Below are 14,447 nucleotides of genomic sequence, written 5' to 3' on the forward strand. Positions count from 1 at the left end.
TGACTGCACATTTAAGTTTTTTGCAGTGTTGTAGCCATGTTGTTCCCAGGGTATTAGAGAGACAAGGTGGGTGAGGTAATGTCTGGTATTGGACCAGCTTCTCTTGATGAAAGAGAAAAGCTTTCGAGCTACATGGAGTGCTCCAGAGTTTGATAAAGCCCAAGGGGGTGTTTCATTAGACTTTCAGGAGCTCATAGCGTTATGCAGGGATAATAAGAGTACATTATTATACTTTGTTATTCACATGATATATTCATACAAGACATTCTACGGCCCTCTTACCAAGAGTCTTTACTGTTATATAAATAGTTTATCATTGTGTTCAGTGATCATAAGAAGATGATTACAGTTGTATCGTGCGTGCTTTAGACTTATGTCTCTGGGCATAAAGATGACATCAGAAATACATGTTTTATAATTAGAGGGTAGAAAGTCTTATTATCCGCAAAACTTCACAACTCAATCCACTGCACAAATAATGACAAATATTTTGATGTATTACATGGTACAAATGAGCTCCGACTGTCATGTGACTGTCGTGTGATGAGCTTATACTGTTGTGCTTTAATCAAAGGCAAAAAAAAAGTATGGGAAAATGCATAAAATATCACCTGGGGCAAAATATTTCCCAAACTTTCTAAAGTAGTTGTATTTTGAGTCTATAGTTGCATTATCAATTGTATTTAGAAGCTTTCTGCCAATTTTGGTTAAAAATTAAATTGTTTCTATGAGTTATGGCGCTTTGTGTGATTTTTTTTGCCCAACAATATTTAAACATTACATGATACAGAAAAATTGCACCACTTCAAGCATCTACATCCACCCCGTTGATGACCACCAGCTATATGCCTAAAATGTGGTAGCAATGACATTTCTATCTCTTAGTATCCAAAGTGAGTTCAGGCCGGTAAATTACTACTCCTTGCAGAGGCTGTGTTAGGTGCCCTACCTCACAGTCCCTTGTCACCTAGTGGCTAGACAGGAACCACAACTTATTTTTTGGACAAAACACTGTACATTTTACTGCTCGTGTTTTTTTAGAACTCTTCTTTTTCAGGAAGTTGGAAAATGTGATCAGCATAATCAAATGTCCCTCTCTCTTGTGACAGGAAGTGAAGGATCTTTTGAAATAAATAATACGACTGGAGCTATTTCGGTTATAAAAAACCCAAGTAAATTAAAGAAAGAAGTGTATGAACTGAAAATTCAGGTATGTTACATAGTTTCCCTGTGCCCATGATCTACTAGCCATGAATGTCAAACTGTGTTTAAAAACAGGTAACATGAACCAAGTCTTAAGTGCTACATGTTGTATTTGTATGCTCAAGGCTCAGATCATCACCTCATGTAAATCAGCATAATTTCCTTTCGTTTGCCCAGATATTCAAAGTGCCCCCAGTTTCCTCTTGGAAATAAAATCTAATAGTCACAAATTAATTCCCAGCTCTACAGTCTTCTTTCCCTTAGGTGATTGTCTGCTAACTCTCTGTTTTCGATTTTTATTACTGAGTATGGAAATTAATGAATTATTAAATCCATATCTTCTGGAGTGGATTACTATTAAATCTATAATCATTGAGAGGGTTAGGATAAATGATGTTGAATAGTGGAGCATTGCTATTAAATCCATATCCACTTGACTGGGTCTCTAACACAAAAGTTTGACACACACGTCCAAGGTTAGAATTGGAAAGAGAACAGAATTTGAAAGAGACAGAATATGAATGTGACATGCTGCCTAAATTTACACAGGATTCTAACGATCAACCTTTTAATGGCACAGGGCCACATCATTAGGCCCTTGTCAATTTTTCCTCACACAAACATGCATTGAAAGCAATGGCAATTTTCCTGAATAAGAACTGGATTAAGTCTTTAGAAGGGCCTTAGCCTTAGCCTTGTGACTTAGCCCAAAGATAAATAAATGAATGCCGTATTATTTTATACTAAAAACAATAGTAAAGGGCCAGATTCTTAGCTTGTGTAAATTGGTGGGATGCTATTGACTTCAAGCTGAGAATCTGGCTCTGCATGCTCAGAGATTTAAGACATAAAATCCTCTAGAGAAATTCATGTTAAAATCATGTTGCATCATGCTGTACCATCAAGTCAGTTGATGCAAGTGGAAGAAAGGTTGAAATATTGGGCCATAATTGGTGTTGGTTTGAACACTCTTTGACTGAAATGGGTTTGATTCCTCAGTTACTGGTAACCAATTTCTTACACAAAGCAGCAGCCAGAGTTTCCTTTGTAGTGGAAGAAACATCAAAGGCACAGTCAATGAGAGAGTAATGATTGGGTGAACCTCAACAGCTCTGGTGGTTCGGTTCAGTTCAGTTCAGTTTGGTTGCCTATCCATGGGGTCAGCAAAGCAGGGCTATAAATCTGAGAACAGTCTCTCCAGAAGGAAATTTCTAGTACTTTCTTCTTCCCATATGCCCCCCAAATACTGCAAAAGCACAGTTCTCTCCGTGCTTCAGCACTCATGCCCTCTGCCAGAACCAAGAAGAGCTTGGGTACCTGAAAAATAACCTGGAGGAAAGTCCAAGCTTTTTGGAACTTCAAAGAGTTTTGGGTTCCTATTCACCTTGCATTTTCATTCTGGGCAAAAGTTCAGATCATCTTATTTTATGTCAATTGGATAATTCGTCCCTAGAGAGCAGTTTTCATTCTAGGACAGATGTGGATTGTGGAGCTCTTTTCTGAAGACATGGTCTCGTGGCCAGTGCAGGACCATTGGTTTTTTTAAGCTTTTGGATGGCTGAGGACAAATACGACTTTCTGCAAGTTTGTAGAGCTCTAGAATGAAATCCTGACCTCACTGAAAGTCAGTGCGGTTTGACTTCAATAGAGTCAAGATTCCACCCCTAAGCTTCATACCAAGGTTATGCTCCCTTCTAACATGAATTTAAAGATATAGACAAATGTAAAGGCATCAGACATACTCAACTCATGTAAAAAGTTCCCCTTAATATCAATGTGATTTATTCACACAGATTAAGGCCCTCTGAGGGCCTGAGAAAAGAAACATTTTAATTGAACTGATAGTTCTCCACAACGAAAGCCCTACAGTTTGTTTCTTTTACCTATCACAGGCATCAGAAATAAGTCTAGATGGTGATGTGACAGCATATGCTTTTGCCATCGTGACTATAAGGGTCGTCGACCTCAACAACCACCCACCAACTTTCTATGGAGAAAATGGGCCCCAGAATCGATTTGAACTGACAATGTATGAGCACCCACCTGAGGGTGAGATCCTGAGGGGCCTGAAAATTACAGTCAATGATTCAGATCAGGTGAGTTTGTGAAGAGTATCTATCTAGTCTGGCTGTCCAAAGGTTTTCTCCAGCACTTTTCCCTGTAATATCTGGGCACCTAAATTTTGGGGAGGAGCAAGGATAGGTTATTAGTATTATAATACGATTGCCCATTAACAGTGCTGTGAATGCTTAAAAGAGAGGTACGGTCTATTGGCTTGAACCCTATGAGTTCTAACCCCAGTTCAGACACTGACTCCTGCTGGGGCCTAAGGTCTTGTCTACACTACATGGGAAAGTCAATCTAAGCTACGCAATTTGAATTACGTTAGTAGTGTAACTCAAGTCAAGGTAGCTAGACCTACTTACTGCGGGGTCCACACTATGCTATGTTGATGGGAGACACTCTCCTGTCAACTCCCCTTACTCTTCTCATTCTGATGGATTACAGGAGTCGATGGGAGAGCGATCTGAGGTCGATATAGCGGGTCTTCACTAGGCCTGCTAAATCGACCGCAGATGTATCAATCGCCACTCGTCAATCCCCCGGTATGTGTAGACAAGCCCTTAGACATTTTAGGCCCTATTTACAATCTCAAACTAGTTTTACCACTAATATAACTCCATTGAGTTTGGTGGAGTTATGCATGATTTACAATGACATGGGATCAGCATCTGACTCTTCACCTCTCTCACTTAGTTTCTCCATATGTAAAATGAGGATAATACATTCTTGCATAATTCCTAGAGGTAATGGAAGGACTACTTAGCATTTTACAACTTCAAAATGCTTTACAAATAGTAGCTTTATTACTGCTGTCTCCCACAGCCTTATGGGAGTCCTTGCCCCTTTCATTGCTTCTGTTAGTAAAACCTACAACTTATCATTCTTCTGGCCTTTATCCTTTAACATGAGTTGCAGTGCATGCTTTGATAAAGCTTATACCCCAAGAAGAGCGTCCTATAGCCAGACAAGGGAAAAGAACAAAGACTGCATGAAGCCCACTTGGGACTTCACCTTGTAGTTCTAACTGACCTAAGAAGCACTTAGATATTATGGCAATATTGCTATAGGAAACCCTAAGATAGCTACTGTACCACTGGCCTCCATTTGAGTTAGCCTGAGGTTACAGAGTGACAACATCCCAGAACTATATTCTGTTAACAGCAAAGTTCTTATGTCACTGTACTCAGTATTGTGCTGTTACTATTGTACTGCTATCAAACCCAATGCCTTCCCCCTGCTGCTCTGCAGCAAGCAGATAAACGACTACTTACGCATGGGTGCCCAGTCAGCCCTGCCATTGTTGCTGCTGCTGCAGGAGCAGAAGGAAACAAACTGAAAAACTTCTATGCTGGCTTTTTCTCTACTTAGAGTTAAAAAAAAAAAAAGTCACATAGGTTACAACCAGACTATAAAATATACAGAAAGCATTTGTACCTATATCAAATACATTTCTGAACATGTTTTCTGCTGCTCAGTGTCACACAATGTTTTTTTTTCTTTTAAAGGCCTAAAGCCAAATTATTCCCCTTCTGCACACACACTCATTCAAGGCAAAAGGTAAAGAAAGCAATGTTTCATACTTTACATACCGAGTCTTTGGCTCACTTTGCTTACTGGTGGAATGGGTAAGCAGTGGCATGGGATGGAGCAGGAGGTACAGCCTCTAATTTCTGCAAAGCCTGAGGAGTATGGAGTGAAACCCATCTGTCCAGGAGAGCTGGCTGTATTTCAAGGAATCCCTGTTGAGGTTACAGGGACAAACCATCCCGATGAGTCGAAAGAATAGTAAATATGGCAGGCGACCAGCTTGGCTTAATGGTGAAATCCTAGCGGATCTTAAACATAAAAAAGAAGCTTACAAGAAGTGGAAGGTTGGACATATGACCAGGGAAGAGTATAAAAATATTGCTCGGGCATGTAGGAAAGATATCAGGAGGGCCAAATCGCACCTGGAGCTGCAGCTAGCAAGAGATGTCAAGAGTAACAAGAAGGGTTTCTTCAGGTATGTTGGCAACAAGAAGAAAGCCAAGGAAAGTGTGGGCCCCTTACTGAATGAGGGAGGCAACCTAGTGACAGAGGATGTGGAAAAAGCTAATGTACTCAATGCTTTTTTTGCCTCTGTTTTCACTAACAAGGTCAGCTCCCAGACTGCTGCGCTGGGCATCACAAAATGGGGAAGAGATGGCCAGCCCTCTGTGGAGATAGAGGTGGTTAGGGACTATTTAGAAAAGCTGGACGTGCACAAGTCCATGGGGCCGGACGAGTTGCATCCGAGAGTGCTGAAGGAGTTGGCGGCTGTGATTGCAGAGCCCTTGGCCATTATCTTTGAAAACTCGTGGCGAACGGGGGAAGTCCCGGATGACTGGAAAAAGGCTAATGTAGTGCCAATCTTTAAAAAAGGGAAGAAGGAGGATCCTGGGAACTACAGGCCAGTCGGCCTCACCTCAGTCCCTGGAAAAATCATGGAGCAGGTCCTCAAAGAATCAATCCTGAAGCACTTACATGAGAGGAAAGTGATCAGGAACAGTCAGCATAGATTCACCAAGGGAAGGTCATGCCTGACTAATCTAATCGCCTTTTATGATGAGATTACTGGTTCTGTGGATGAAGGGAAAGCAGTGGATGTATTGTTTCTTGACTTTAGCAAAGCTTTTGACACGGTCTCCCACAGTATTCTTGTCAGCAAGTTAAGGAAGTATGGGCTGGATGAATGCACTATAAGGTGGGTAGAAAGCTGGCTAGATTGTCGGGCTCAACGGGTAGTGATCAATGGCTCCATGTCTAGTTGGCAGCCGGTGTCAAGTGGAGTGCCCCAGGGGTCGGTCCTGGGGCCGGTTTTGTTCAATATCTTCATAAATGATCTGGAGGATGGTGTGGATTGCACTCTCAGCAAATTTGCGGATGATACTAAACTGGGAGGAGTGGTAGATACGCTGGAGGGGAGGGATAGGATACAGAAGGACCTAGACAAATTGGAGGATTGGGCCAAAAGAAATATGATGAGGTTCAATAAGGATAAGTGCAGGGTCCTGCACTTAGGATGGAAGAATCCAATGCACCGCTACAGACTAGGGACCGAATGGCTAGGCAGCAGTTCTGCGGAAAAGGACCTAGGGGTGACAGTGGACGAGAAGCTGGATATGAGTCAGCAGTGTGCCCTTGTTGCCAAGAAGGCCAATGGCATTTTGGGATGTATAAGTAGGGGCATAGCGAGCAGATCGAGGGACGTGATCGTTCCCCTCTATTCGACACTGGTGAGGCCTCATCTGGAGTACTGTGTCCAGTTTTGGGCCCCACACTACAAGAAGGATGTGGATAAATTGGAGAGAGTCCAGCGAAGGGCAACAAAAATGATTAGGGGTCTAGAGCACATGACTTATGAGGAGAGGCTGAGGGAGCTGGGATTGTTTAGTCTGCAGAAGAGAAGAATGAGGGGGGATTTGATAGCTGCTTTCAACTACCTGAAAGGGGGTTCCAAAGAGGATGGCTCTAGACTGTTCTCAATGGTAGCAGATGACAGAACGAGGAGTAATGGTCTCAAGTTGCAATGGGGGAGGTTTAGATTGGATATTAGGAAAAACTTTTTCACTAAGAGGGTGGTGAAACACTGGAATGCGTTACCTAGGGAGGTGGTAGAATCTCCTTCCTTAGAGGTTCTTAAGGTCAGGCTTGACAAAGCCCTGGCTGGGATGATTTAACTGGGACTTGGTCTTGCTTCGAGCAGGGGGTTGGACTAGATGACCTTCTGGGGTCCCTTCCAACCCTGATATTCTATGATTCTATGATTCTATGCTCTACGCTCCACACCTCTTCTCACTATAAGGAAAGACAGCAGCCATGCTTCCACTGGCTCTCCTGACATTCCCCTGCTCTGAGATTGTCCAGTTGGGCTCATGGAACATGGGTTGCTCTGACCAGAGGTGGGGTCTGCAAAATTTCTTGACAGAAAGTCACTCAGTTTTGGGAGGAAGCAAACTATGCAGAGCAGCCACCTCCAACACAGCATGGTCCCCCTCAAAACCTGTGGAGTCCCATGCATAGGGGATCTTTGCCTGGGTGGGAAGATAGCATTCCGCATTGCCACTGCTCTTACTCATTCCATGCACATCAGTCACATCCAACTGGTATTTGTATGTGTCACTCAACTCTCCACTGCAGGCAAAAAGGAGCCAGTGGGCTATCCTTTAATTGTGGGAGTTTGGATTCCAGCGCAACACAAGACGCTGAGCTTGAACCTGAAAATACTCTGATTTGCTTTGGGGATTAACATTGGCTTTTTTCCCTTTGAGACGGGCAAGTATTGAAGTAGTGACTGCCCAGGCTTAGTCCACCTATGTATACATCAGCAAGTGGAGGCTGTCCTGTTTCTACATCACCAATACTAGAAGTACGGCATTCTGGAGGGACATCATAGCATCAGCCAATCAGTGATCCTGGCTGGTGGCGACAGTTGGGAATCACAGCTGTTGAGAGATTGGTACCTGCTGCTGGTTGATAAATCACATTCAGCTCATCTTGCCCCATCCTCTATAGGAAAGCATAAATGTCTGCCAGATTAATGGCTAAAACGGCTATCTGTATGAACCTTCCTTTTTTTTGCCATTCCCCTGCCATGTTCAGATAAAACTTGACAGAATTGTTCTGGTGTACAATAGCTTGATCCTTTATCAGTGCATGGCAGAATGTCCTATGTTGATGCCTTTTATCTATATTATTCAGTGATTTCACTTGTTTTCCACTGTTCCACCACTGGGTCATCCTTTACCTCCAGTCACCTGTTCTCTGCAAGTTAGAGGGAGCTTCCTAAATCAAAAAGAAAAAAAAGAGACAAAGCAGTGCAGCACATAAAAAGCTTAATTGCTCTATATACACATACCTATAGTACTGACTAAACTCACTAAGTCCTGTCCAGCAATGCATCAATCACACTACAAAGCACAGGATGGATTCTCTGGAGACCCTTGCTTCTTTGGTTGTTATAAAATCCTGGTCAGGAAGATGGAAGGAATAAACCTTATTAGAATCACCAATCTATGTGCTCCTGGTTCCTTGGAACACAACCAGTTCAGGGGACTCAAGCCTTGAAGCTTACTCAACGCCTCTTTCTCACATGAATTGCCCACCTAGCCAGTGTTTTTCCATTGTAATTGAAGGAATAATTAATCTATTTTTTTTAAAAAAAGCCATGTGTGCCCTGTGACCAGAGCTGCAGCGATTACTTTAGTAAGCCTCTTAGCACTCTCTTACCCAGGAGATGGGGAACAGAAGGTTCTAAGCAGTCAGACACACATTCTAATTATACACGTACTGAATAAAAACGGAGCCTATGCCATGCACCAGTAAATGCATCCTGCTGTTGAAAGCCAAGCAACATCACTTTGTACTGCTTTTACTTTCATACCTATGCTTTGTTCCCAGGGGGCCAATGCTAAATTCAACCTCCGGCTAGTTGGACCCGGTGGCATCTTCCGAGTTGTTCCCCAAACCGTCCTGAATGAGGCTCAGGTTACCATAATAGTGGAGAACTCTGCTGCCATAGATTATGAGAAGTTCCAGTTGTTAACCTTTAAGGTATAGTACGTTCCTTGCCCGCTCCAATCATATACGTGATGGGTTTTGACTTCTGGTTTCAACTGGGGCCATCTGACTGAATGCTAATGATGTTATGGCCCTGTAAATGAAGCTCACCAAGCCAAATTCTTCCCTCAGGTCATTGACTGCTGTAGTGTTTAATGAGTGTAACTGAAGACTGTGGGCTATCTTTGGCCCAGTGAATGCAAGGAGTTCTATCTGTTACATTTGTATAGAAGTTTCATTTTGTGATGTTTCTGAAGCACTGTAGACTATGCACATCAGGGTGACTATTTCACTTATGCCAATAAGTTCATTAGATGCAATCCTGGCCCCACTGATTTTAGTGAATCCAGGATTTCACCTACTCAGTCTTAGGCCATGTGGCACATGGTCTTGCTTTACAGTATGTTATTGCTGGAACTGGTGGAAGACCCCAGCTGATGGGTAATTAGTTTTCTTTTGTAGCTCATTGCCTTCAGCGCCTTGTTAATCGTAAAATATTTTATCCAAGTTATAGTTCGGTACTAATGGGCTCTGCATGTTTTGTATACAAAGAGGCAGTTTCTGTAATGATGAGAGGGAGTGTTGTGGGAGTCAGATTTCCTGTGTTCTATGTCCAGCTTTGCCAAGGATTTGCCATGTAACCTCAGCAAGTCACTTCACTGCTGTGTCTCAGTTCCACCATGTGTCATGTTTGTAAAGCACCTGGTACTCCTTATATTCAAAGTGCTATAGAAATACAACATATTATTATTGTATTCAGATGGAAGCTTCTTGCCCGATTATGAAGCATTGCCCAAATCAGTTAAAAGTAGTGCAGATTTAATCATGGTAAGTTACTAAAAGACCACTAAAAAAATTACACAGCTCATGAATACCTTGAATTCTATATTGAACCAACCAGCTCATGAACACTGAGAGAACTCAGGCGAATGCTACTGCAATGAACACCAAAAGTAGTAATTACAAGTGAAGAGGATTTTTTTCCCCTATGAGATCTCTCACTTTGTTTGGATAAAATGATTTTCACAAGAGTTTAAAGTTGAACTGCACAGATTTTGCTAAAAATGCAACGCCTGTTTCTAAATTCCCTACTGGGAAAGGAGGGTGGTGGGAAAATCAGATCCAGGTTTGAAATATGGCAATTTTTTTTTCAAACAACCCACTAGCTGTCTTATGTACTTGACAAGTTCAAGCCACTTGCTACCCCCACTGCCAGAGTAAGTTCTTTCAGTTAACATTTTGGACAAGATTTGGGCTGGTTTCTATTCTAATGCCTATCCCCAACAGTCCATCAGAACTGTTATACCTTCCCTAATCAGTGATTAACTCCTTTCCTGCTAGTTTACAGTTGCCCATTAGCATACCATAGAAATCAGTCACACATTAGTCTGCCCTTAGTGTACACAGCAGCCTGCCAGGTCCATTCTTCAGGATGTAGGTGGAAAGCACGACACCCAGGGAGTGATCTAGAGCTATTTGACCAGAACACATTCTGAGGAATTGACAAAGACAATGGCTCAGTGGAGAGCTTCTGCCCTCCAGTTAGCACAGTGATTCACCCTCGTGGGCATTTGCTAGATTCCTCAGTTCTCCTGGATGCCCAGTTAGCAGCACAGTGGCCAGAAACATCTTTTATCTTCAACTGACCACACAAATGAGCCCACTCCTCTAGGCCTGGAGCCTATTGTAACTCAGAAACAACAAGGAGTCCTTGTAGCACGTTAGAGACTAACACATTTATTTGGGCATGCTTGGGGGTCACCTCCAAACTGGATTGTTACAATCTAAATTTACAGTGGGCTAATCTAGAAGGCCACTTAGCAGCTCGATCAGGTGCAGCATGCATCTGCTTGCCTTTTCAGAGGGGCAGAATGATAACATATCGCACAATTGGTTAGTCTCTAAGGTGCCACAAGTACTCCTTTTCTTTTTGCGAATACAGACTAACACGACTGCTACTTTGAAACCCGCATTGACTAGTGCTCTGTCTAGTTGCCCTGGTGCAGTAGTCATTTCAACATGGAATTCAAGGCGCTGGTCACTATCTAATAAAGTCCTAATTGCTCAGGCCCGGCACAAAGGCAGTCTCTTCCGCTAAGCTTCACCAGGACACCTACACTCAGAAGGTATGACTCAGATAGGTTGAAGCTCAAGGGAATTTGGGCTGGGAGTTCTCATTGGTGGAACCTCTGGAATTTGATCCTCCTTTAAATACATGAGTCCCAGCCTGGCTGTGTTTATGGCGAGATGTAAAATGCATTTCTTGTTCTAGGCTTTTCAGTGACACCAGGTTCTGCAGACCCTAATATTTTATCTACTAGCTGCTGTCTCCCATCCTGAGTCCATCCAAGGAAGCTGAGTCACCTTCTGTGAATAGCTGCAGAACACTGGAATGGTGCAAATAATCTGATGATTTAGCCTCTGTCTGCAAAACGTTCACCAGCAGATCGTGATTCCATCATTTTATTCATCGTTCAAGCTAATCAATGTATTTGAGACATTTTTTAAAATCTGGAACAGTTCTCTGCAGATATTTGATTTTCAATACACACTCTCTGAGTGATGCTGGTAACTGATTAGTCAAACAGTCATGCAAGCACTTCTGTAAATAATGACATACAGATTTAAAATTTGGTTTCTGCACATACTTGCAGAGACAAATTTGAAATTTCCTTCCCACAAAAATTCAAATGGATTGCTCAGACTTTCAAGGAAAGCAAACACAAAGTGGGCATGGACATGGCTGAAGTTTATTTTAAAATATTTATCAATTTAAAAAATTAGTTTGATTTTTGCATGATATGCCCAGTTACTCAACCCATGCTTTCCTTCTTGTGGTGTTGGTTTCCATTCTAATTGGGATAAAATGCACCTAGGCATAGTGATAGATGCCTCCCAAATACTTGCAATAATAATAGTAGAATTCACTATTTTATCTTCTTAGCTTCTTGCCATAGAGGTGAACACTCCTGAGAAGTTTAGCTCAACGGCGGATATAGTGATACGTCTCTTGGACACCAATGACAATGTCCCAAAGTTCTCATCTGATTATTACATTGCCAGGATTCCAGAGAATTCCCCAGGAGGGTCCAATGTAGTGGCTGTAACAGTAAGCTTTATTCAGTCTTCCAGAGATATATCTGATCTAACTATCTGTCTATGGAAACTGCCAAAGCATGTCAGTGGCTCTGTCCTCCTAATAACTTCTTATTCTTTATGTGCTCTCTTCTACTCCCATGTTGAAGTCAATGGGAGTTTTGTCATTGACCTCAACATGGGTGGGAGTCATTCCTGTGTTCGTTGGCTGCTCACCTGCTGAAACATCTTTCAATCAATGAGTAAAAGAATACCTGCTCCTGCAGTCTCATAACTAAGTGCATTTGGGATAAAGGCAATATGGACTCACAGCTATCACCATACCCAGAATAGCAGGTATATTAAGCTCTAATGTGTAGAGCCACTCAGTGTCTGACATTATGTTAGCACACAATGCTCAGCAAGGTAGCTGTTGTTTCAGCAAAGCATTTTCAAACAATGTGTCTGAAGTGCCCTTTTTATTTTATTTTATTTGTTTTTTTAAGCCATAAAAATGTCACACACTTCAGCTGAAAGATGTGATAGCTGAGTGAGGCTGGCATTGTTGCAAGAAAGACTTGGATTTGATTGAGGGTGAACAAAAAGAAAAGGAAAATGGCTGCTAGTGAATTTCTAGTCCCATCTTCCATAGATTGCAAAGGTGACATGATTGCTACATGCATAATTATGGTGCTCACGAGCAAGACTATAAAAATGCACCAGAATTGGAAAAGAATGACCCCAATGTAAGAACTGCTTTCATGTGTTCAGAAATGGGAAGAGATTGTTTATACATTTACCAATATCTCACACTGCCAGAGGAAGGAAAGCAAAATGTTACAGAGACCCTGTGAGCACTGAAGAAACGTTTCCAGCCCAAAAGGAATGTTATACATCTGTTTAATACAACCACTAGAGTCAGAGCTAGAACCCATAGTTCAGTATGTCACACAAAGCTAAGGCAGTCGACAGCCACGTGTTAATCTGGGAGTGATACAAGATCACATAGTGCTGGGCACCAGAGATATAGATGCCTGAGGCAGGATGCTAAGGGAGCCCAAACTAAGTCCTACCATGTGCTGCAGAGGTAGTGAAATGACACAAATGCTCCTGAAAGTACTAACTGCAGATCCTGGAGGTGAAAACGCTAAACTCCATGTAGGGAAGAACATCAAAACAAGAAAGAAGAGGCTCACCATAGGACACACTGGCATCAAGGCAGCACAGCATAGAGATTATGATGTTCCTTATTGCAGTAGTCAGAAGAAGAAGAACAGTGTCCAAAACTGAGGTGGTCTGCAGAAAATGTTTTAAAAAAAAAAACATTTTGCAAAAGCAGCAAAATAAGGTCCTTCTGGTCAAAGGCAAAGAGGACAGTGAATCTTAACAGTTCATATTCAATACTAAACATCATGTAGGCACCAGATTAGTGCCAGATTCAGAGATACACCCAGCAAGCTGAGATACTGCGGGTTTGGAATGTACTGTTCTAGCAGGATGGGTAGATATGAAAGATGTATTAGAGAATACTGGACATCCCAGGAAAAAATAGCATGCAAAATGGATTCCAGTAAAAAGAACCCAAAGTTATGAGACCTGAGAAGTTGACAAGAATCCATGGCAGTTATCAGGAACCAGATGCATGTCCCCACTCCCCACAAGGCCACAGATGAGTTACACCGGCCTTGCATGAGTTTAGAAATCAAAGACATTGCTAAAGACTGCAAAACAAGCAAGAAATGTTTAAACAAGCAACTGAGGGAGCCAGTTATACACTCAACAGCACACCTTCCTACATCAAGTATCTCTGCATTTAGAGGTAGATGGACAGACATACTGATGTAACAAAAAATTCCTCACAGGTACCAAAGAAAACATAAATAGTTCCCTCTATCAAGTCAACTGCTTCTCCCAACCCTGAGCCCATGGAGAAACTAATAAGAAGGCAGAACAAAGTTGCAACATCTGAAGAGATACCTGCAACGCAACCTGGGCCCACATGCACAAGAATGATCAAAACACCAGCCAGATTGAAATAATGTTATGTACAAATATCAACTAAATATACCACAGCAGAGACACTTTTAAAAAAATCTCTGTGTTATTTAAAAGACTGTTTTGGCCAAGGACACTGCACTCATATTTAGCTGATCTCTAGTAAAGTTTGAGAAGGAGTTGTTTGTTTGGTCAGTGCACTAATGCACTCCTTACTCCTATGAAAGAAAGGATGTTACAAGATCATGTCAAATGCCTAAGAATGGAGTCACCCGATAAGTATTATAGATTATACATATATATATTATAGTTTGTACTGCTTATGTTCATGTAGAGTGCGTAGGAGGTGGTTGTATGAAAAAGCTTTGCTGTATCACTCATTACCATTTGATTTTATAAGATTTTGCAAACTTCCAAATGCAAATTGTTAATGAAAGTTCCATAAATATACTGACAAAATATTTTAAAAGGGGAAAAATCTGTTTGGCATTCAGTGTGCTATTATTAGGCACAATAGGAAAATACACTTTACT

The 14,447-nt window shown here is 41.8% G+C and overlaps 1 protein-coding gene across 2 annotated transcripts in view; it reads left to right on the forward strand.

Moving 5' to 3' along the window:
* CDHR1 (cadherin related family member 1) overlaps nucleotides 1-14,447 on the forward strand; it is a 59,455-nt gene that overhangs the window by 26,848 nt on the left and 18,160 nt on the right. For both annotated transcript variants that reach the window (XM_043552076.1, XM_007067270.3), the window contains 4 exons: nucleotides 1,110-1,210; nucleotides 3,096-3,299; nucleotides 8,686-8,838; nucleotides 11,789-11,953. In XM_043552076.1, coding sequence (XP_043408011.1) covers nucleotides 1,110-1,210; nucleotides 3,096-3,299; nucleotides 8,686-8,838; nucleotides 11,789-11,953 — 623 coding nt within the window. The remainder of the gene's footprint in view (nucleotides 1-1,109; nucleotides 1,211-3,095; nucleotides 3,300-8,685; nucleotides 8,839-11,788; nucleotides 11,954-14,447) is intronic.

The sequence above is a fragment of the Chelonia mydas genome, chromosome 7 (assembly GCF_015237465.2).
Source record: "Chelonia mydas isolate rCheMyd1 chromosome 7, rCheMyd1.pri.v2, whole genome shotgun sequence".
In the NCBI taxonomy this organism is placed as follows: domain Eukaryota; kingdom Metazoa; phylum Chordata; order Testudines; family Cheloniidae; genus Chelonia; species Chelonia mydas.